This window comes from Misgurnus anguillicaudatus, chromosome 21 (assembly GCF_027580225.2).
Source record: "Misgurnus anguillicaudatus chromosome 21, ASM2758022v2, whole genome shotgun sequence".
NCBI classification, from domain to species: domain Eukaryota; kingdom Metazoa; phylum Chordata; class Actinopteri; order Cypriniformes; family Cobitidae; genus Misgurnus; species Misgurnus anguillicaudatus.
This window is the reverse complement of record NC_073357.2, coordinates 27,925,757-27,948,421: the sequence shown is the minus strand read 5'-3', so window position 1 is coordinate 27,948,421 and position 22,665 is coordinate 27,925,757. Positions and strand designations below refer to the sequence as shown.

The 22,665-nt window shown below is 40.8% G+C and overlaps 1 protein-coding gene across 1 annotated transcript; it reads right to left on the bottom strand.

The window, feature by feature from the left end:
* Positions 1-554: 554 nt before the first annotated feature.
* On the bottom strand, positions 555-20,899 carry cyp26b1 (cytochrome P450, family 26, subfamily b, polypeptide 1). The gene is made up of 7 exons (XM_055200561.2): positions 20,635-20,899; positions 20,044-20,300; positions 9,949-10,173; positions 5,436-5,711; positions 5,151-5,306; positions 2,921-3,202; positions 555-2,843 (listed from the first exon to the last, which is right to left on the bottom strand). The coding sequence occupies exons 2-7, from the start codon at positions 20,245-20,247 to the stop codon at positions 2,451-2,453; spliced, it is 1,536 nt and encodes a 511-aa protein (XP_055056536.1). The 5' UTR covers positions 20,248-20,300; positions 20,635-20,899; the 3' UTR covers positions 555-2,450.
* Between the last annotated feature and the right edge of the window lie 1,766 nt (positions 20,900-22,665).

Below are 22,665 nucleotides of genomic sequence, written 5' to 3'. Positions count from 1 at the left end.
AAATCTACTTTTTATACTGTAATTTATTTTAAGAAAGTTCCATTCTTTTGTCTTAAGGGGACATATCATTAAAATCTTACTTTTGCCATGTTTAACTGCTGCAATTGGGTCCCCAGTGCTTCTATCAACCTAGAAAATATGAAAAAGTCAAACCTAGCTTAGTTTTGGTAAACCATTTTCTGCAAAATTGTAAAAAAAAATAGGTAATTGAAATTTGATTCCCCTTGTGGTGTCAGAAGGGGATAATACCGCCCCTTAAACTGCACTATCCAACAACAGCTTAAAGGGACACATCCAGAAACGGCACATATTTGCTCACACCTACAAAGTGACACTACATGCTAATAAATGATCTGTGTGGTATTTTGAGCTAAAACTTCACATAAGTATTCTGGGGACGCCAAAGATTTATTTGACATCTTAAAAAAGTCTTGTGAAATGTCCCCTTTAAAAGCATTTCGTATGAATCCGGCCCCTGATTCTCATGAGATAATATGTCAAAGGAAGTACAGTAGAGTAAAGCAAGATACTAAGGAAGAATTATGACTAAATGATTGATTTTCACATTATAGTTTATTACAAGGGTTTATAAAATTACCAAGTACATTTAAGAATCACTGTAACAAAAGAAGAAAGGAAAAACATTCATATTTTAACTAAGTGAAATGTGGATTTGTAAAAAGGAATAAAATATATGTACAGACAAACTCAACAATCAACAACAGAACCGAACATGTAGTCAAATGGCACTCAAAATAAACATACCTCGCAAGTGCTTCTGTTTATTAATATAAACTAAATGCGATGATAATAACGATAACAAACTTATAATTATTACAAATAACATAAAACCATATTAACATTTAAACACTGTTTACAATATAACTGAAATTTATATCATTCTAAATAGAACAGTATTTACCAACAGACTTATACTAAAACTTTATTCTGAAATATAACAAAAATAGCACTTAAAATAAGATTTATTACAATAATAATATTAATAGCAAGAATATTAGGGTACTGGACAATGCAAGTATGTTTTACCCACGGCTTTCTAATACGCTAAATCCCTCTTTGAGCTCAGAAATAGCAAATCTCAACTGCGGACAAAGTTAACAATCTACTCTCTGTTAGAAAAAAAATGATACACTGAAAGCAGCAGACATTAATAATTTTAATTCATTCATTCATTCATAATAAAGATCAGTGGCATATTTTATTAAAGTCCTTTGCACAGTCTGTAGAGGAAGTTAAGGAAGAACCCCGAGTCCAAGTGCTTCTCCCGAAAAAAAGGCAGGTCATGTTCACATGAAGAGTTCCTGTAGCCTTTAAAGTCCTTTAATGTCAAAAAGCTCTTTAAATTGATGATGTATAGTTGGTATTAATGATTGATTTCTTCCACCATCTTCTGTTGTATGCTAACTTAAATATCTTATTATATCGACGCAATATGGAGCAGCAGGAAAAGAAAAACCTTCCTTTACACACATAAGCTGACATCCTGCTCCTTCATATAAATAAAAAGCGACCCCTCAAAGCAGCACATGTGACAGTTATGACTCGGTTATATAAATGTCTTTAGATATATCATTTGCAGCAGGAATGAGTCCCTCATTCCATCTCTAGCTTGTTTTGAGAGCCTGACTTTAACACAGATGAAGTGACATCACTAGAATAAAGCACAGGTTGATTTTCTCTCATAATCTCTTTCTGTTTATCTCGATTCCACTTTCTCAAAAAGAACATTGTGAATTGTCACTTATGTACAGAGCACATATAACAAGTATTGGGTTAGTCTGAAAGCTTCTTCTGTACTGCTAACACACCTGAGTAATTACACAATCCAGCCATTCATACTAGTTTACTCTGCTTACTCTACTGCTAAAACCTTAGCTGAATAACAACCCGTCCATGCACGCAAACAGGTATACACACACATTTGCACAAGCACAAGAAAAAACATGTGATGTATTTACACACAGGCGCGCGCACAGAAAAACACACACATACTGTATATACATATAAATGAATTCACTCAAAACAAAAATGCTTGAATCCCACACACACTGAATACAAAAAACATGAACTTCTCATCTCAAACCATTTCAAGACCTGCTCTGTGCTGGTTAAAGCAGAACTGGCCATACCCTGTGACACCTGCATTGGGCAGATGCTTACATGACTGTCCATTTCGACGCCCAGATCTTTCTTCGAAACCTCTGAAACCTTGCCCTTGTGCTCTCCTGATGTAGCAATATGTTTAGTTACATTTAGATATATTTTTGTTATATTCTTTTGCATTTTCTTTACAAATGATAGACTATACATTTTTGGCGAGCGAGAGTCGTTTAACAAAACTTCTGGTGGCAGCTCTCTCGGTTTACCGTCAGAGAGGGCAAAATATAAAGTCCGCTCTTTCTTCACCCCCTCTCGTCCTTCTCGATCTGTCACACGGTGGCGTCAAGCATCTCATTCGACTTGGCCATGATCTGGTTCTGGTTGGAGTCGAGGCCGAAGAATTTCACGCGGAGGCCGTCGGTGGGGTGCACCACTGGGACGGAAATCAAGCGGGGGAACGTCCGCGTGGCCAGCTCGAAGCGGCTGCCTCCGGCAAGCTCCACGGCCAGAAGTTTGAGGAATAGAGTGGCCAGCCGCTTGCCCAGGCACGAACGAACACCACCACCAAATGGCAGGTAGTGGAAACGGCCCTCTCGATCCTCGCTCCGCTCTGGGCTGAATCGGTCAGGGTCGAAAGCCTCCACGTCCTTGAAAACAGCCGAGGTGTCATGGGTGTCACGGATGCTGTACATGACACTCCAGCCTTTGGGTACCTGCAGACCCTGAGAAAGTAAGGGAAAGGGGGTTAATCATAAGTACAGTACAGATTCAATAAAACAAGCTCGGAAGTACAACTTACATCCAACTCGAAGGTCTGCGTTGCGATGCGGTAGCCTCCAGACACGGGCGCAAAGAGACGCAGGACCTCTTTGATCACGCAGTCCAGATATTTCAGGCCGATGATGCTGTCCAGTCGAAGTTCGCCCTGGCACAGGCAGCCGTCGTGCAGCAGGCCGCAGTTCCGCAGCTCCTCGCGCAGCTTCTCCAGCACCGCGGGGTGTCGCAGCAGCTGCATGATCAGAGATGTACTGGCGCTGGCTGTCGTGGCAAAAGCAGCGAATATCAACTCGATTGTGGATTCCTGAAGGAGAAAGATAGATGTAAAACTCAACACAAATTTGCATTTTGAGCAGCCATAAGTTCAAGTCTCCAGTGTCTATCTATACCTGAGTTTCCATCACCCCGATATTATGCGCTTTTGAAGTATTACATAAGAAATGAGAAATGATGGAATTTAGAAAAAATTCCTTTAAAAAAGTTTTTACGCTCGCTTAAGGTGTTTTTGACTTGAAAGTAAAAGAGTAAATGCGAATAATTGGAGATGGAAAAGCAATAAATTCTAATGTAACAAACACTAAAACCACGTGACTGATCGTCTAGCTGTATCAGCTGACGTTGTCTTTATCTTATATGGGGCTCGACATCGTCGCAATGCTCTTGCTGCTTGTGCCTGCAACAAAAATTCTGTATTTCTCCTTTTATGCACAGCATTCAGTCTGGCAATTACAAGCTGCACTGCAAGTAAATTTATAACTTACATAATTGTAACTAAATGCAGTTCTGTCTCCATTTAATAAGTGTGCCTTGTTTGTTTTTCAACATGATCTGATGGAAAGTCGTGTTATAGTCATGCAAAATTTGATCAATTTATTCATGTCCATGGCACGAAATTCAGCTTTTTTCCGTGCCTTGAGCACAAATGTCTTTTTCGCACAAATTTCTATAAATAGTTTCTCGTGTCTGTGGCACGAATTTCTTTTTTGTGTCATTTTTTGTATTGTTTTCTCCTTTTTTCACCTATTTTAAAGTCATTGTCGCTTGGGATTGAGGTTAGATTTGGGGTTTGGGTTAGGATGTCTAAAAATGTAACAGAAAGATATACTAACACCAAACCCAAGCGACAATGGTAAGAAAATAGGAAAAAACGATGAGAAAACAATACATAAAATGCAATGCACATAAAAACTATTTATATGAAAATCATGCGACTGTCATGATAAAACATTCATGCTCAAGGCACGGAAAAAAACTGAATTTCATGCCATGGACACAAATAAATTGATCAAATTTTGCGTGACTATAACACGACTTTCCGTGAGATCAGTCTGATTTTTTACTGTTGGTTACCAGGTTACCAATACCACTGTCATTCGCTTGAACAACTTGATGAAAACGCACCTAATTTGCCTATATTTCGGAAGATGGTGGCAATTTTGAGAGATACGGAAAAGCCAGAGTACAGACACTATGTAAAGTATGATAAATACTTTTAATCCAGAGAATGTGTAATATATCCAAAGACTCCTGTTTTCAATTCAACTATAATATTTTGTTGCTTTTGGAACTCTTGCTGTCATTTTCCATAAAAGTGTTAAAATTTTATGAGCAAAAACTTGAAACATCCCTTGCTTTGGAAGTCAGTCAGTATGAAGCCTTAAAATGCTGACTATAGGGGCTTATCAAACCGACCGCGCTTTAAACGCTTGGAAATGCAAGGCGCGTCGCACTGCCTTTTTAAAAAAAGAGCAGTGCGACGCGGCTTTTCATATTGCTAAGCAACCACCGAGTCAGCTATCTTGTCAATCAAATATTGAAGGGTGAGCGCTCTTTTGCTGTTAACTGTCAAATTAGCAGAAACTTTAAAAAGAGGGCGCTTGCTCTGACCTTGTTTGAGGATGAGAGGTGCACAAACACGCAGGAGATAGTGAGCGAGTGGAGTCCGGTTCTTCATAGCAACTGTAAACTTCCCTCACCACAACGTAAGGCCCGCCTGTCCCCTCATTCGATTGGATAATGGAAAGACGCGAATGACGTCAGGCGCTTCTCCGCTCTAAGCGCTCCTTCAAAAGCGCGTGCTGCGGCTGGCGGCAAAAACAGCGCGCAAACGCTCCCTGCCCATAGAATATCATTCAAAAAAGGCGCCTGCAACTGCCATAAACGCTTTTGGTGTGATTGGCCCCAAAGTAGGCAGCTCTGAGATTTGAAGCAGTGCTGCAGTGTAGTAGTAGTAGCATTAGTGGCTTACTCACCTTCAGCTCCTGCATTGTGAGCTCAGTGTTGTTCTCCTTGGCACTCTCGAGAAGCACATCAAGAGCATCAGTATAATCTTTGCCCTGCGGGTGGAGTGGCTTCTCTCGGATGGCTTTTTCTATGCTTTTCTGAAGCGAGTCCCTTGCACGAATACCCTGCACGCACACAAACACGCAAGTTCTTTAAGTACTAACATTGCAAGTGAATCAGATTCTACAAGCCCAAAAATCTATTTGTTGTTTTAGTATATGAATTCATTTTTTAAGAAAAAGACAGCATTTTACCTTCCTATAACCACTAAACGGCAGGTCGATGGGCAGGCTAAAAAGATTCTCTACGAACTCCTGGAAAATGTGGAATAGACTCTGCATCTCCTCATCAGTGACCCTGAAACCCAGCAGGACACGTATAGCCATGTGAAAGGAGAGGCGCTGGGACTCCCGATACACGTTGATGGGCTCAGGGTCGGAGCTCCACACCCGCAGGGTCTCCTGAATGACCTGCTGGATTTTGGGTAGGTAGCTCTCCAGAGCCTCATGACTGAAGACTTTAGCAAAGATCTACAACACAGAAATAAAAGTGTGGTCAGTAAATGTTGGTTATTAACAGTTTGCGTTGATGTATTACATTAATAACGTTTCTTAATATGAATACAGCACACCAAATACAATACAATGCAGCATGACGTTAAAACAACCTGGTTTTGCAAGTCAAGTCAACCTACTCTTTTAAGTCTTGATTTGGGATAAGTTAAAAACAAGACTTCTTAAAGATGCCAAATAAATCTTTGGTGTCCCCAGTGGACATATGTGAAGTTTTAGGTCAAAATACCATATAGATAATTTCTTATAGAATGTTAAAATTGCCACTTTGTAGGTGTGAGCAAAATGTGCAGTTTTTGGGTGTCCTTTCAAATGCAAATGAGCTGATCTCTGCACTAAATGGCAGTGCTGTGGTTGGATAGTACCAATTAAGGGGCGGTATTATCCCCTTCTGACATCACAAGGGGAACCAAATTTCAATTAGCTATTATTTTACATACTGGGTTGTTCTTTTTCACATTGACAGAAGCACTTGGCACCCAATTATAGCACTTAAACATGGAAAAAGTCAGATTTTCATAATATGTCCCCATGATGACATTATTATTGACCTATAATCTTTCATGATAAGTTAAAGTAACATAAAAACATATGTTGATTTGACAAAAAATGCTTCATTGTTTTACATTGCACCCCTATCAGGCACTTTTCAAGTGTTTGTATTTACAGACTGGATGCTTTAGGCAGAGCTGTAGTGTTTTAAAAGCACATGAGTATTGAACTACATTTCCCACAATGCAACTGAGCCATGATTCACATAACCCATCAGAATCCTGCATGTCTGTGCTGTTGTACATGCTAGAAATGTCATCAAAATATTATCCCGAAACCACAGTCAGCAGCTAAAGGACAAGCTTATTTTTCTTTAAACTTGGCGCATGGAACATTCGCATTAATTCTGAAGTCCCCAGTATTACTGACCTTCTCTCTCCTTACTGCCACTCATACCTTTCTTTCTGTCTGAAAATTTGTAAGATGTTTTGAGAGAGTTTCCCTCTGCATCAGCAGTGAGGGTGAAAGGGGAAGGTAAGATTTTCCTGGCCACAGAAGTTCATTTCTAATGTGCCTCAGTTGTGCCGGTTTGTTTAGTGAAATAACATCCATGTTCCAGTGCCGTCGACTAACAATAGCACTTTTTATATGCCATCTCACTCCGAATACCTCGACTCCGCCCCGCTTTTCCGCAGTAGTACAGTGAAGTAGGGCGGAGACTTATCTGTCCTCCTTCTGTTTCTCTCTCCGCACGTCGTTCTTTCTTTGGACGAAACCTGTGTCTCCTTTCTTTCTGTGGCGTGTACAGAACATGCTGTCCATCTTCTTATCTAACTCTGTGATTTATTCCTATTCAAAGCTGGACTCTCATTTACTTTAATCTAGTTCAGCTGGTGTCTATGATGTTCACAAATCGTAATGTAGGCATTAGGTTCATTAATAGATAAAACAACTTGATGAAACCCACTGACAGCCTTTTCAGTTCTTCATCCTGCTACCACATCGCTTAAATCAGATCCTTGTGCATGTCCACGTGTGAAAAAATGAATTATTACAAATGCACAAATCACATCTTACGTAGATAGCTTTCAGCCATTAAAAATATATGCAATACAACACTATATTTATACTGCTTATTGAGCCGAGTGGATAAATTGTACCGTTTTCCTTTCGGGAGGTCTTTGCTTACTGGACAAATGTCAGTCGAGATCCCTTAATGCCAGTCCCCATTACACAGGATTTTAAACACTACTGGAAAAAACAGCCGCCTGTCTTCATTACAATACGTGACTTCTTGTACTGAACTTTCCACTCACATACACACAGGGATGCACACACGCGCACGCAGACTTTTAAACTCCCCCACCCTAATAATTTCCATATGTCTTAAATTATATGAAACTGCTCAAAGCTGCTGGTTTGACCAGAATGTAAAGACTTCTTTATTCTTTCTTCTTACAACCCCCCCTTCACTTTCTTTAACTCTACTTTTCCAATCACTCTGTCTCTTTTTCTCTCTCTCCCGCTGACTAAAACAAAATCCCTCATTCACAAGCAGAAGCCTTTGTGGAGGCAGGTGAGCTGCAGCATTAAGATCCTGCGCCCTCTACTGGTCAACATTGTAAATTCAATACCTCGAACGAAACCCACTGTTTCATAGGCTTGTTGCACTTTTGCTACACAACAAAATACGTCTGTGGACATAGATAAAAACTTGGGATTTTTTACAAAAAATTAAAGTAAAACGGTTAAATCAAGCGTAACCCTTTAAACAACATATGTTGGTGAGTTATAAGAAATCTCAGGCTGATTTCACAGAATTTATGGCTAATTCATACGCAGAAAATCATACAAAAACGTATACTATTTATAAAAAACGTAATGATTCCCCACACCTTACATTGCCCCTAAACCCAACGTCAATAGGGCGTAAATAGATTATACAAAAACATGCAAATTTGACTGCACAAATAAATGCACATTCGTAAAATACATATGAATTTACATTAGATTGTGTTGAAAATCAATAACTCGCCAACTATATCCAGAGGTTAGATAACTAATTGGACCAATCCCTCACATTCTTTCCCCTACTTTACAGTACATTTCAATGTGTAACTTCACTACTCTTTTCCATAAAGACCGAGATACACTGCACAATTATTGGCTGTCCCAGACGAAACATAGCCATCATTAAACAATCGTTGTGATTTCTGTGATCGTGGCTCTTCATCGGTGGTCCTATGTCGTACAGTGAGAGAGGTTCAAAGACGACTTTTCCCGCTCTTGCGTCCAAAGATAGCCTACGATAGTTTTCTGACAGTGTCAGAAATTCAGCATGATCACAGCACAGTTTGCTTGCTGCTACGATCTGCGTACTGGTATTTGTCTACCACAAGCGCATCTTGTTGATGTTGCGCTAACGTATGACGCAGCCGTCGAAGCTTCCGTGTCATCATCGTACAGTCTACGCGCCTGTCGTACCCAAATTTAAACAAACCACACAGTGTGATAAGGTAATGATCTTATAGGAGTGCACAAATCCTGCAGTGTATTCCGGGCTTTAAACACAATTCCCGTAGGGATTTTAGGGCAGTAGACGGTCTAACCTCTAATAGGCAGTGTTAATGCAATTGTTGTGATTGTTTTAGTTTAAAAAAAACGGCTTTTGAACATATGGCTATTGTAATGTTACTTTATCCAGGAAAGGAAGGATTATGGTTCAGGAAGTGAGGATTATCAATCCGTAAGTAAACAAGAGAACTCCTGCAAAGCTCAACAGGTGATAACCACTTAAACAAATGTTTCCACGTGTGAGCGACATGCTTTAATCCTGCTTTTAAATATGTTTTAACGTAAAAGGTCTCTGATGTAGTAAAACAACAAATTTAAATGACATTAGTCTTCGGAGCAGGATATTGCAAGCGGGTCTATAAGGCAGCCTTTGTACATATGAGACCGGTTGACTAATTAGCAGTCATTATGGGGTACACGTGAGGCCTTGGACCTGCAGGATTAACCGGACTGATTACACCCCGCTGACCCCTCAATGGAACAGGTGTGTGACGTGAAACTCAAGCCTCCGACTGTCCAAAAAGAACCACGGTTCACAGAAAAGCTATTTTGTCGTTGGATTTGGGAATTTGTTATGAGCATAATTCCCAATGAGGTCATTGTGAGCAAACCGTTATGGCTTACAATAGGACAGGGAACATGCATTGTGGGTATATACCTACAAATTTGGATAAGACATACGGATGGCACATTTCAATTATTTCATTCACTCCATGTCACTTCCTCTTATACAGAACGTTTTACTGCCGACTTTTTGCTGGAATTGGCAAGCCAGGAAAAAGGTTGGGATAAAGTGGTTTCCCACAGCATGCCTGTGCCTGTGTGATTTACTGTTTTCTACATAAAATCATCCTATATAATGAAAAACACAATCTGTGAAATGTTTAATATTGAAAGAGGTCATGTCAAAGATTGAAATCAACGAGTGTAATCAAACTTTGATGCTCCTAATCTTATAATAAAGATTATGAGACTTGAATTTCACAGGCAGGGTCACATATGCAGTATTTGCATCATAAAACATTGAGCTGTAAATAGGATGTTGTATGGACATATCGCACGTATGTGAGGATAACACTACATTTGATTTACTGTACAGTATATGTACACAGCTGTGTATAAATCTCACCTTTCTTCTTTTACGGTGGATGTCTCCTATAGAGTTGGCCAGGCTGTTGGGGCCAAGCAGAGTACTGGTGCTTTGGGGCCAGTCCACAGTGACCAGGCTGTGCTCTCCCATCAGAAGCTTACGCACATTCTCCGCACCTGTAACCCGGATCAGTGGTCGGCCGAGCAGGTGAGTCTTGAACACATTTCCATATTTCTGTCTTCTTGATGCATGAAACCCTGCACCCTGTAACAGAGAAATAAAAGTAGGAAAACGCATTATTTTCAGATATTCAGAGACACCAGGCACATGTTAGGATGAATCATTGTTGTTGTTGTATTTCTCCTTAGTAAGGCGCTTTGTATAAAAAGTGTTGGATATATGAATAAATGTACATGTGATGGATGGTACAGACATATCCCTGCTGAAAAAAACAATAAAACCATTAGAGAAAATTCTAATGGTTTCCATTAAAATACCAATAGAAACCATTAGCTTTTACAATTAAAACCACTACACTGTAGTGTGTTTTGGGCCATATTCCATAAGAACCAATACATATAACCAATACATTAGAGACCAAAAAAGACCAATACACTGTAGTGTGTTTTGGGCCATATTCCATTAGAACCAATACAATTCCCAATAAAACCAATAAAACCATTGGAATTTTCTGTAATGGTTTTATTATTTTTTCAGCAGGGATGAGCCCAATATTTAGAGTGTCTATTAAATTTATGCTAAATAATATATAAACATAATCCCTGCTGAAAAAAACTGCAAAGACCAGCATAATTCCCATGCTGGTTTAGCTGGTGGTCACCAGCATACCAGCACAAAAACACAACATATTCTGGTCTTGCTGGTATGACCAGCATGGGATGCTGGTGTGCAAAACACAACATTTGCTGGTCCTGCTGGTTTCCTTTTTTTCAATAAAAGTGGTTACCCCATAGTCTTACAATGTAGCCCCCGAAATACTGTCTGCCGTTGATACTCTATAGGCTACTAAGGGGCTTTCAGAAAACTCGGCTAAATAATACAACTATGATGTGTTAGGGTTAACGAGGGTTTTAAATGAAGGGTGTTAGCCCTGTGGGATTAGCCGGCTTGTTTGTTTTCGTTTTGTAAGAGTAAGAGTATAAGGGTTCTGTTCACAGCATTCTTTATGCAAGTGGGTTAGCTTTAGCGATTAGCGAGGAAGGGGCTCAGGCTTAGCCTGTATCACGCTGAGAGTGATCTAATGATATGAGTGTGAACACTGGCTCTGAAAAGTTGTGTCGTGAGAAAGACCGTCCAAATGTGCTTATCAGTGAGAAATCCAGCATATCCTGCTAACTTTCGGTGAGCCCTCACCTTAAGGATTTAAGAACTAGCATAGAGATTACCTGGCATATCTGAATGGGAAGTGTAAAGGTTAGAGAAACAGTAATGCAGTACTCTTCAGTCAGGCTTACCCAGGGCGTAAAACATAAACCCGAACTGCTTATATATCCAAAATATATCTACAAACATTAAAGTGAGTTCACCCAAAAATGAAAATTCTGTCATGTTGTTACAAACCTATATCAGAACAAAGAGATTTATACAGGTTTCAACCAACATGAGAGTGAATAAATGGTGACAAAATATTCGTTTTGGGGTGAACAATCCCTTTAAGTAAAATGAATGTATATTCATAATGCACATTAGTGCTCTGGAGCGAGTTGGTCTGTATAACATACAGTAATTGCCTGTGGCCCTTGAGACCTCTGCTGAGCACATAAAGACGGCCTGTAACCCCTCAGCCTCACACACACACAAACACACTCATACTGACCCCATGGCAGGAAGTGGCATTAGAGCTGTTTGCTCCCACTTTCCCCAAATTTCGTGACCGGTTTCTTTAGGCAGACTCCAACACTTGCACTTTTATTTGGGGGACTAAGTTTAGAAGCATGAAGTGTTTTCTATTCTGTTTGACTGAAAGAAACGTTAGGGGCGGTTTCACGGACAGGGTTTAGATTAATCCAGGACTAGACTTTAGTTACATTAGGACATTTAAGTAGTTTTTACAAGCAAACCTTACAAATAACTATACTGCTGTTCATCTGGAGAAAAAAAGCACGGATGTATGTTAAAATATGTCAGTGCAAGGTGTTTTTAAATAAAGGAGGTTCAAATATGCTAGTCTATATTTTAGTCTGGGACTCCTCCCCTTAGGGGCTGCTTACACTTGGTATTAAGATGTGTTTTCATCAATCGTATCACAAGTGGACGAGAGAGACACATTACGTTTACACCTGGTATTTAAATCTGTCTCTTTTGTCCACTTTCAACCGCTTCTGTTCTGAATACTGTGAGGGGCGGTCTGTCGAGATGGTGGGCGAGTCTCTCTGCTGTCATTCAAAGGCGAGCATGAGTAATTATGAGTTCATATGGACGCAAACTAATATTATGTCCGTGTGTATGTATAGCAAGTAAACATGCTGCACAGTGTTTTGTTTGTGTATATGTTAGAGCTTTCTCTGAATTTTCAGCGCAATTGATGAAATAAGATCGCGCGACTTTCACACGCTTTCAAAACGAAACTACGGAGATCAGCCGCTTTAGTTGTATCAATGAAAGGCTAAAAATAGCACTGTTCACCGTATCTTCAAGCCAGAAGTCAGAAAAGACGTAAAACTTGTGTTCAGTACCTCAGATTAGATAAATGGGCGGAGAGAAGGCGGTCCATGTGGCTGTTCGAACACATTCAACCACATGTGCGTTTACATAAGCAAAAGCAATCTGATCGAAAGGGGTTTCGACTACCTCTGAATGTGGTTGAAAGTGGTCGAAAGTGGAAGCGTTCAAAACGTTTTGAACACCGTTTACACCTGGCATTAACGTTGTTCACTTGTGATCCAAACGATGAAAATGCATGTTAATGCCAAGTGTAAACAGCCTCTTAGAATCTCAGGAAAGCTGAACAATAAGCAAATCACATCCTAAACATTCATGTTTGTCTCAAACACCCCCTTAGCGGGTCCATTATAAAACAATGCTCTATTTGGAATATTAGTATATGGACAGACTAGTTGATGTCATGTTTTTTGGTTTCTAACATAAGGGACAAGCTTTAAACATGTAGATGCTTTAAATATCAATTCAATTCAATTCAATTTTATTTATATAGCGCTTTTCACAACTGTTAATTGTTGCAAAGCAGCTTTACATGAATAGATGTAGAGGAGAACACAGAAAATCAATAGATAATATAAGAAGTAGAATATAGCAGCTAAGGTTAAACCATACAAGCAAGCGTATTAATAATGTCACGTATACAGTGAAGTGCTAAGTTAAGCCATAGTTGGCTGGCTCTCCCTGGGACAAAAAAAACCCCTAGGAGAAAACCCAGTGGGAAAAACTCCTAGAAGGACAAAAACCCTTGGGAGAAATTAATATATATCAGGCCAAGATTTCTTCAGTACTTCCAGTGGCGGCCGGTGACTTCTTTTTTTCGAGGGCGCACGATGCGAAGTTCATCACAACATGTATGTAGCCCGTCATGTGTGTGCTTCGTAATTTCAAAATATATGTTCTGCGCGTTGAGTATCCTATGTGCATCACGTGTCGTGTCAAAATAAGTGCCTGCTGCAGACGCGAATAAAGGGTTTATAATAAGAGACGCTTGCGTTTGCCAGATACTCTCATAATCTCATGTGTATTCAGAGTTTAGTGGTAAGTTAGTGTCTTGTGTGTATTTTGTGAATGTGAGCGTTTCTTTTATCATAAACGGTTTTGACGCCTGTGCAGCAGGCAATTATTTTGCCAAAACACGTGATGCACATGGTTCACATGACGCAACAACACATATTTTGAAAACACGAGCAACACACACGACACTCCCAACACATATTTTTAATTTGCGCCCCTCGGATGAGCAGTCACCAGCCGCCACTGAGTACTTTTCATTTCCCTTGCTGTCTGCTCTCAGTCAACAAGCCAATCTTTCTGAAGGTGGTAAAATTCTCATTGTTTCACCACTTTTTACATTATGTGGCCAAGATTTAAGTTTCTCACTTCTAAATAAGTAAATAAAACTGATTAGTGAATGTTTTGGCAGTGAACTTTCATGCATTAGCAAACAATTAATCAAAGAATGATCATTTGGAATGCATCCCATTTCGTGAAAACAAAATGCATTAGCAACATATGAATCTAGAGCGAACATCACATTTGATACACATGTAATCTCTTACATAAGTTAACTTTTCTTATTCATCTTACTCATATTCTTTTGCGTCTCTACTGACCTTGACTTTGACTGACTGACTGAATCTTTCTCAAATGACAAGCTTATCTCCAGATTGGCTGAGATCTCTGTAGATTTAGTACATGTTTTATGACCCGTATGGCACCTCGGCCCCTATAATCCTATAACAAATTATCAGCTTAATTAAATAGCGATTATAACTAATGAGATAATATGCACATTGGGGTTAGACAAGGTCAAACAAAGTGGCATTAGGTCTCTTTATCTCAACTGCCAAAGTTTGCACAGACCTGGCTGAAAATGTGGGAGAAAATCTGGCTGTAAGTTCTGCGGCAGTGGACAATTTAAACCATATTTCACACTTTTCCTTTTCAATTTCCGCAGGTTTTCTTGCTGTTTTAAGTTTTGAGAGCTTATATTATATTCGAAGCTTAGGAGATGAGAATATGGAGATCCATCTGACCTTCAGAAAAACAAGCACTGTAAATGTTTTCTCCTAAAACAGCACGACCGAAGTTTCCCCTAAAGGACCTCTGGCCATGGCCAAACAGACGCATGGCTTCACCAGACATATCCAGGTGTTAGACTGGGGCCACAGCCACTGCATGAACAGGGTGTGGGGTGAGAGAACTGGTCACTTGTCAGCTCACAGCCAGTCTATGCTTAAAAAGATTGAAGATTTCACATATCAGGTGAGTGTGAGGGCAAGAGGTAATGCTGACAACCACACATACAAGCGCACAGGCCCGAAAGCAATGCGGGGAAAATAAATGTAGTATCTTTCACCACTTGGTGAGAACTGAGTATGTACGATGATGGATGATTGTTGAGTCAGTGTGTGTGTGTGTGTGTGTGTGTGCGTTTTTTGTGTATGTGTTTAACTCTCAGCAGTGGGACCAGTCAGCATGAGAGAAAGGAACAGTTTTCAATCTGACAGACCCTTGGACAAGGCATGCTTTTACACATGCCCAACATAAAGGCATGCACTCTCTGTTGATTTCTGTGCATAAACACACTCACGCACAAGTGAATTTGTATGATATTTGTTTATCGTCTTTGTTCTGTTTTTAGAAAAGTTTGAATATACTTGTAACCTGTGTGAACTCTGTGTTCGATAAATCCGAGAACATCTATTTCGAACACACGCTGTCATTCTTACAACATCAGGTCTTTTTTCCCTGTCAAACACATTCTTGCGCACTACATTACTAAAAATACATAGACATTTCACACATCTACATGTGTGTGTTTACACACACATAGGGGCCATTTCGGTCTCTTAAACATGTGTACATAGTAGGGCACCCAAAAAGGATAAAGTCCTGAACTGTGCAGAGCGAGTGCAAACGATAACAGGCAAAAAAAGAGGGAGTAAAAGCTAAAAGAGAAATTGTAGTAAGGTTATAATATTCCTGATTGAAGTGAGCATGAGAAAATGTGAAGACAAGTTTCATAGACAAGTGACTCTCTGGGCTGGAAATAGAAGGACAGGACGTGGGGCAAAATGCGAAGACAAACTCGCTGGGCGTGGCTGCGCAGATGTCATTTGGCTAGAAGGTGAGAAATGTCCTCCCTCATTTCACAAGGCCACAGAAGCGCAGACGTGCAGAGAACGAAAATAATACCAAAAACCCCAAAAGGGTCACTGACGCACAACAACTCCATACACCCTGGAAAAGCAGTGAGGTAATAATATTGCGCTGTCAAACACGCGCGCATGCATGCGATCGAATGCGCGTCCTTTGCCTCTGCACTCGTATGTTGTGATGCACAAACGCGTTTGCACTTTCGCTGTTGCGTCACGCTCCCTGAAATCACCTGTCACTCAAATAAAAGCATGTTTGTTTTGTGCAGAGTCAGACTGGGTTCAGGAACGGCCTTAGATGGGGAGGTTAGGTGATCTTTAGCGATAAGACGTTTCACAGTAATTTGGACCGCGAAACACATTTCAGATGTCTGTATATAAGACAGTAATGTTTGGAGGGCTCTTGGGAAAAGAAATGCGTGTCAATGCAGCTGAGTGTGGCTTCTGTCCGATAAAATTGTGAAAATATGTACCCAAATGTACCTAAAATGTACCTCAGAGGTACATATTGGTACTAAAGAGTGCATATTAGTATCTCAAAGCTACATTTTTGTATTAAATGTATACATATCTGTACATATTAAGACCTTTTAAATGGTACTGCCACAGTGACAGCTGGGGGAAACACAGTATTTTGACCATTTCTTGTAACAGGGCATAATATATTTAATAAAACTAAAAAAATCTTGTCTTGTTCATAAGAATGAATAGCAGCAGCAGTTAATAAAGTTGTAACAGATATGATATATACAGAAAAAGGGATCAAAACAGGTATGTTTTTTAAACACTGGCCTCAGTCAGATGAACGTGTTTATGTGTATGTGAGCGCGTGTGTAGGTGTGTTTAGTTTTGTGATCTTTTACACATCTCTCGACCTCATACAAAACATGCCTGTTCTCTGGAGTTTCGGTTTGGCGGTGAAAGGGTTAAGCGGCCACGTTCAGCAGTTTCTTTTATTTTGAAAAGAAATTTATCAGACATTTTACAAGGGGGCGCAATAAAGAGGACCGCTTTTTTCCACTGGCCTATTCCACACAGAGCGCGCGGGACTAAAAATACAAATTTCTGTGTAAATTGGACACCAGTCGAGCCTCCCGCTCCATAAATGTAGCCTTTGTGCTGCAGTGGAAATGTTATACAAATGACCCCTTTATTAAAACCACAAAAAAACCTTTTAATTATATTTATTCAGATCAGCTACGGTTGACTTGAACGCGGGGGTGCTGAAGGCGAGCGGGGGTGCAGTTTCATATGCGATCTGAATCACCTCAGTGTGTTTCTTCACCGTAAAGAAAGACAAGAAGAAAAGAAAGGCAGACGAAGCAGAGGGATTTGAAGAGCGCGAAGCGAGTTTTAGTTGGCACGGTCGTTTTGTGCTCTTTATTCATATCAATCATTATTCTGACCCTTGACCTCTCATTCTTCTGTGTTCGTGTATTATGCGAGCGTCTCTGCGTGGCTCAGTCCGGGGTCTGCTGTGTTTATTGGTTCGGAACGGCAGGTAACCGTGCAGGGGGAGTTCTCTGTATGCTGACTGAGTCTAAGCGTAAATAAAGATAATATGTCCATTTACTGAAATAGCTCGTTGGAATCTCTCAGGATGTGTGTGTTGGCCGGTCTCCATAGGGGTATAGACAGCATTTCTGCAGAGGCAAACCAAGAACCGAGCGAGAGAGAGAGAGAAAGAGAGAGAGATGGGGAGCAAACACAGGTGGCAGTTGAAGTCCCATTATTAGGCCATCAGTCACCCTTGGGAGATGCTGCACCTTGTTCCAAAAAGGGGAGAATAGATGGATGCTAAAAGGCCACATGAAAGTTTACAGCGGGTAACAGGTAGCAATCCCTGTAAATGTGTGAAGCGATTCCGCTCAAAGCCGAATCAATGCCAAAGCCCACGAGACAAGCGCAAAGAAACTCAATGAGAGTAAACAAGGCCGAGCTGAGAAAATGGACTCCCCTTTGACCTGGAAACACTTTGTGAAGAGAGATTATGGTTGTTGAGTGCAGTGTGAGCGCTCACCCTGGGGACCCCCTTTTCTTCTCTTTTCTATCCCCCTACCTTCCTCCTCCTCCCACTACTGCTGCCAAGGCCCCTTTACTTTCACCCCCCCCCCATCCATTTCTAGAGACAAGAGGCTGTTTGAGGGGTTGGCGGTGCGTTCCAGAGGTGAAAAAGGGGCCACACCGTGCTGGTGCCAGTCATGCCCGTTTCATGCTTGCTAATCCCGACAAGCCCCGGGAGAGAGCGAGAGAGGGGGGTCGCTGGATGACTGTTCCTAAATCCCCAGATCTGTTCAGGCCATGCTCTCTGGAATTCTGATCAGAGCCTCAAGCCCTGTACCCTTTGTCCCAGGGTGTGGGTGCATTTTGGTGGGGGGATTCTGACCCCCTGGAGGGCTGCTTTTTTGCCACCCAGACAGAAGCGATCTGGGTCAAGGTGGAGGCTTGGGGTAGAAGTAATGGACTGTTGCCTGCCAGATGAGTTGTGCCCTCAATAACTGATATCTGGCGCGTTAACTATTAATTTTATGCTATTGTTATAAATGCGTAATTAGTTATTTTTGCATTTATCAGGAGTCTTGAATAAGGTTAAACGTGATGTGTGTCAATTTATCTGCCAGTGCATTTATGTTTTCATACATTAATGTAGTTGGTATTTATTTTGTAAATTGTATTTAACCTGAGCTCAGCAGTTCCATGCACCATATTGCATGCGTCTGAAAGTTAAAGATTATCACTATAATCTTTATAATCAAATAAGTGTAGTTTGTGAGCCAAATCTTTTAGCTAAAGAAAGAAAGAAAGAAAGATTTTCAGATTGATTTTCCACGAAAAGTATGGATGAGAAACTAAGCAAAAAAAATGTGACATATCTATGCTAATCACAAACTTGACCCATTTTTGTATTCGGCTCCTATTCCGTTGAAGACTAAAGTTTGAGGTAGATATATTGACAACATAAACGGCAAATCCAGACGCATTTTAAATATATCAAGACGCACAGATGGTTGAAAATAGATGCATGTTGTGATATGCGCAATAAAGAAACATAAACATTTTAAACTGGAAGCTCTCTTTTTACGGTAGCCTAGCTCTCCCCGCAGTCGAGGTTACCGCTTACAGAAATATGAAGTGACAGAACTTTGGCACCCGTGGACCAATCCAAATCCTACTGATTTTAAATATATAACTCAAAGTAGAAGTCGGTTTGTATGTTTTTGTAGATTGTCTGCCAAATGCACGGAAATTCTCTTCTGGAACGGCATCAACTTGAGAGAATCTATTCCTGACCGAAGAATTTGATCTGTGCTCCACTCAGACCAGGACATTCCTGCAAATGTTTAAAGCAACCCAATCCAGCTACTGTAAGCCAGTGTCCAGGACATCCCCATGCGCACCATAGATTTCATATTGAAAGAATTTCTAAAACACGTCTCCACGATGTGCCTTTGAGATTTTTATGAAATGGATGAATGGCTTATTGCGTTTACGGTTTTGGATCTGTGATCTCAAATGAAAAGCTTTTAAAAACATCACACTGCCCGTGATTCCAGCGCGCTCCCTTTACGCGCTGTTATTTTCTAATTTCTAACCCAAGGCATCCGAGCGTTGACTGGAGCATCCTTATTTTAACTTGCCAATGGTGATGGCACAGATGTCCCTTGCGTGTACGCACACTCACTTCTGGCTATTACAGCAGAATTCACATCTCCAGTACTGTAAATCATTAATTGCGCATATTGCCAATTAAAGCAGTACACTACCTGCCTTTGCAAATCGATCTCACCCTCGCGCTTTTCTCTGTGAGTCCCGGGAAGTTTGTGCGCGCTTTGACAAGTTGCGCTCAGTGGCGGTGTAGCTTGCGCACCAGAAGCCAACGACTACAATATTTCTGGCGCGGAGCGCTCCTCACTTGGCACTCGCAGACAGGTTGTTCCACGTGGATTAAGAACTGGCTGTATGCAACAAAAACTGTAGGCAATCTACAACAGACGGCTTATTAACACCATGGAAATATGGCACGGATGAAATTGCGCGCATGGGAATAACTAACCTACAGGTCGTTCTCTTTTTAAGCGCACGGGCAAACACGTGTAAAAAGCATTAGTGGACGTTATCCGACTCTATATGTGCCGCTAACAACCCCGTTACCTACACGGAGACTATGCCAACAGACGGACTCACGGTGCCCAGCGCGCAACAGAGGTGTATGCGCACGACAGCAAGGCGACTGGAAACTTGGAAAGCAGTGATAATGTCTTAAATGGAATATAGTGAGATATTTCGTGCTTACCTGAAAGAACCAGTGGCATGTTTCTCCAATGACGGGGAACCCCATGGAGCCCTTGGGCATGGGCAGCTTGCAGCTCTTGTCCCGTGTTGCGGTCCATCTCAGCTGCCAGAGCTGCTGGGACACGGCCAGAAGAAGTGCCATGGACACTAGACACGCAGCCAGCGTCGCCAGCGCCGAGACAAGGTCAAAACTCTCGAAGAGCATGGCTGTGAACGTCCGGGTATCTCTTTGGAGCTCTGAGCACTACAGTGGTTAGCCTTTTCGGGAATATATACGTTACTGTGTTATATATGATTTGCTACAACTTTTCTGAAAACCAAAAATTGCTGAGATGTTTGTTTGATGAATTTTTGCAGAATAAAAAAGTTTTTAAAAAATGTAAAAGTTCAGCAAGGCAAAGTAAATTCAAGAAAGTGTCAATTAAAAGAGTGCTGGTTATTACAAATCGATGTGAAATCTTGGTAAATCATTTTAGTTTACAAATCGTTGTCCACTATATTCGTGAAATATTGAAATGTATAATTTTGTTGTGGACGTGTCAAACTTGACTTGGAAATTTTGGTTCTAAATTTGTAATTAAGCTGTTTTTACCTTAGTTTAGAAAGTCTTTTAGTTACTAGGCTATTAAAAAAATCTTCTACAGGAGAAATGCAACTGCATTAAAGTCAAATAATGGTCACAAGGAGCCGCAGAAATAAAATGAGAGATAATCCTCAGAAGTTTGATGCCTATAAGGCGTAAAAGTCTTCAGATGAACGTAGTGCGTCTTGCTACCCCGTTTTCTGGTGCGCTTTTACTCTCTAGCTCTCTCTCTCTCTTTCGTTCTCCCTCACTTTCTCTCTCTCTCTCTCTCTTCACATACAGTTTCTCAATGTGAGTTCGAGTCGCACAGCTAGCTTCCAATGTGTGTTTATATAGCGAAGGCAGCGAGGCGGCATTCGGCCAGGGTGCGAGCGGCTCCCCCCTACCCCACCCCACCGAACTGAGGCGGGGTGAAAAGTGAACGGGCCGGGCGCTGGAGCGTGCGGGACCTGGACAAGAGCCCGAAGAGAGAGAGAGGGGAGGAAGGGGTTCCTTTAATGCTTTAATTGCACAGTCGCGAACTTATCACCTGCGACGCAGGGAATATGCATACTGTATGCTTAAATCTCAAGCTTTCATGATGCGCGCAGGTTGGTGGTTTTGGTCATCTTGATTGCCCCACATGGATTTAAATACTTGATTTAAGAATCGTCACGGCAAAAGGGCAAAATGGAAATGCTTGTCATCTCTTGTGATTTTATATGGACTGTTACTGCATTACACTTGTGTCTGTTTATATGCTGTATCCAATGCGTGTCTGTTCAGATGCGCTTCTGTGATACGCGCAGCAACAGTTGGCGCTGTTAGCTACTCAGTGGTTCATTCATTTAGTCATTCATTTGTTATCTATCTATCTATCTATCTATCTATCTATCTATCTATCTATCTATCTATCTATCTATCTATCTATCTATCTATCTATCTATCTATCTATCTATCTATCTATCTATCTATCTATCTATCTATCTATCAAGCGCAACGGGCTCTGCGTAACCAGAGCAGGTCAGAAAGTGACAGTTTAGTGCCGGTGTCATCTATTACTGCCGGGACATGGTTTAAATTACGGTCACTTCATGATCATAATCACCCACAGTCAGTTATGTAATGATTCTCAACATATGAGACGACCTGCGCTGATCCACTCGCCTGCCCTTTTAACGTCTGCTGCCGAGGATCACGGTGATGCGCAGAATGACAGAGAGCGCGCGCGAGAGAGAGAGATGGGGGTCGTCCGTCATCAAAAAGCTTCAGTTTCTCTTAATAAAACAAGCACCCAATATTACAAAAAGCACCGCAATTAAACAACAGTCGTGTATGCGCAGGCGAAGTTGAAAGCATTCCTTCCCTCAGTCTGTGCCAGTAGAACTTCTAAACGCTTACGATTTCTTCTCTCACTTCTGTTTTGTTTCCTTAGTTTTCTTTGCCAAAATAAATCTGTACCAAGTTTGCACTATGAAATGCAATGGATGTCTTGTTTAAAGATGTATTTCTAAGACTTTCTTTCGCTCACGCTGTCTGGCGCTGTCAAATCGGGACGCATCTCTTAACGTTACACTGCCGCCTAGCGGAGACAGAGGAAACTCTCCGTCAGGGCTACTGGCATACAGTTCGTCTGGCATATTGAATATGTAGGTACTATTTACGTGTGATGAAAAATATATGATGTTATAATGTGGACCTATTAAAATTTTATTGTTTTCATATAAAGTAAAATCAAAAATTACTGCACAAAATTAAAGGATTACTACAGATTTCTCGGATCAGAATTGAAATTCTCAAAACAACCTGTTCAATCTTCAAATCACTGTGTCGTTTGTGCCCATCAAAAAACAATTCTCTGCTTTTTCCTACATTATCAATTGTTTATGTCATGTTGATCAAAGTGTATTATAGGGGGTTTCTGTTTAATAGTCTCATTCCCACAACATGTAGGCATTAGTTCATAGCATGTCATGCAAAATGGTTGTCATAATATGTCAAGCATATTTCTATACATTTTCATTAGACAGTTTCCTAAATCTGTCCTGAATTGATCAATAG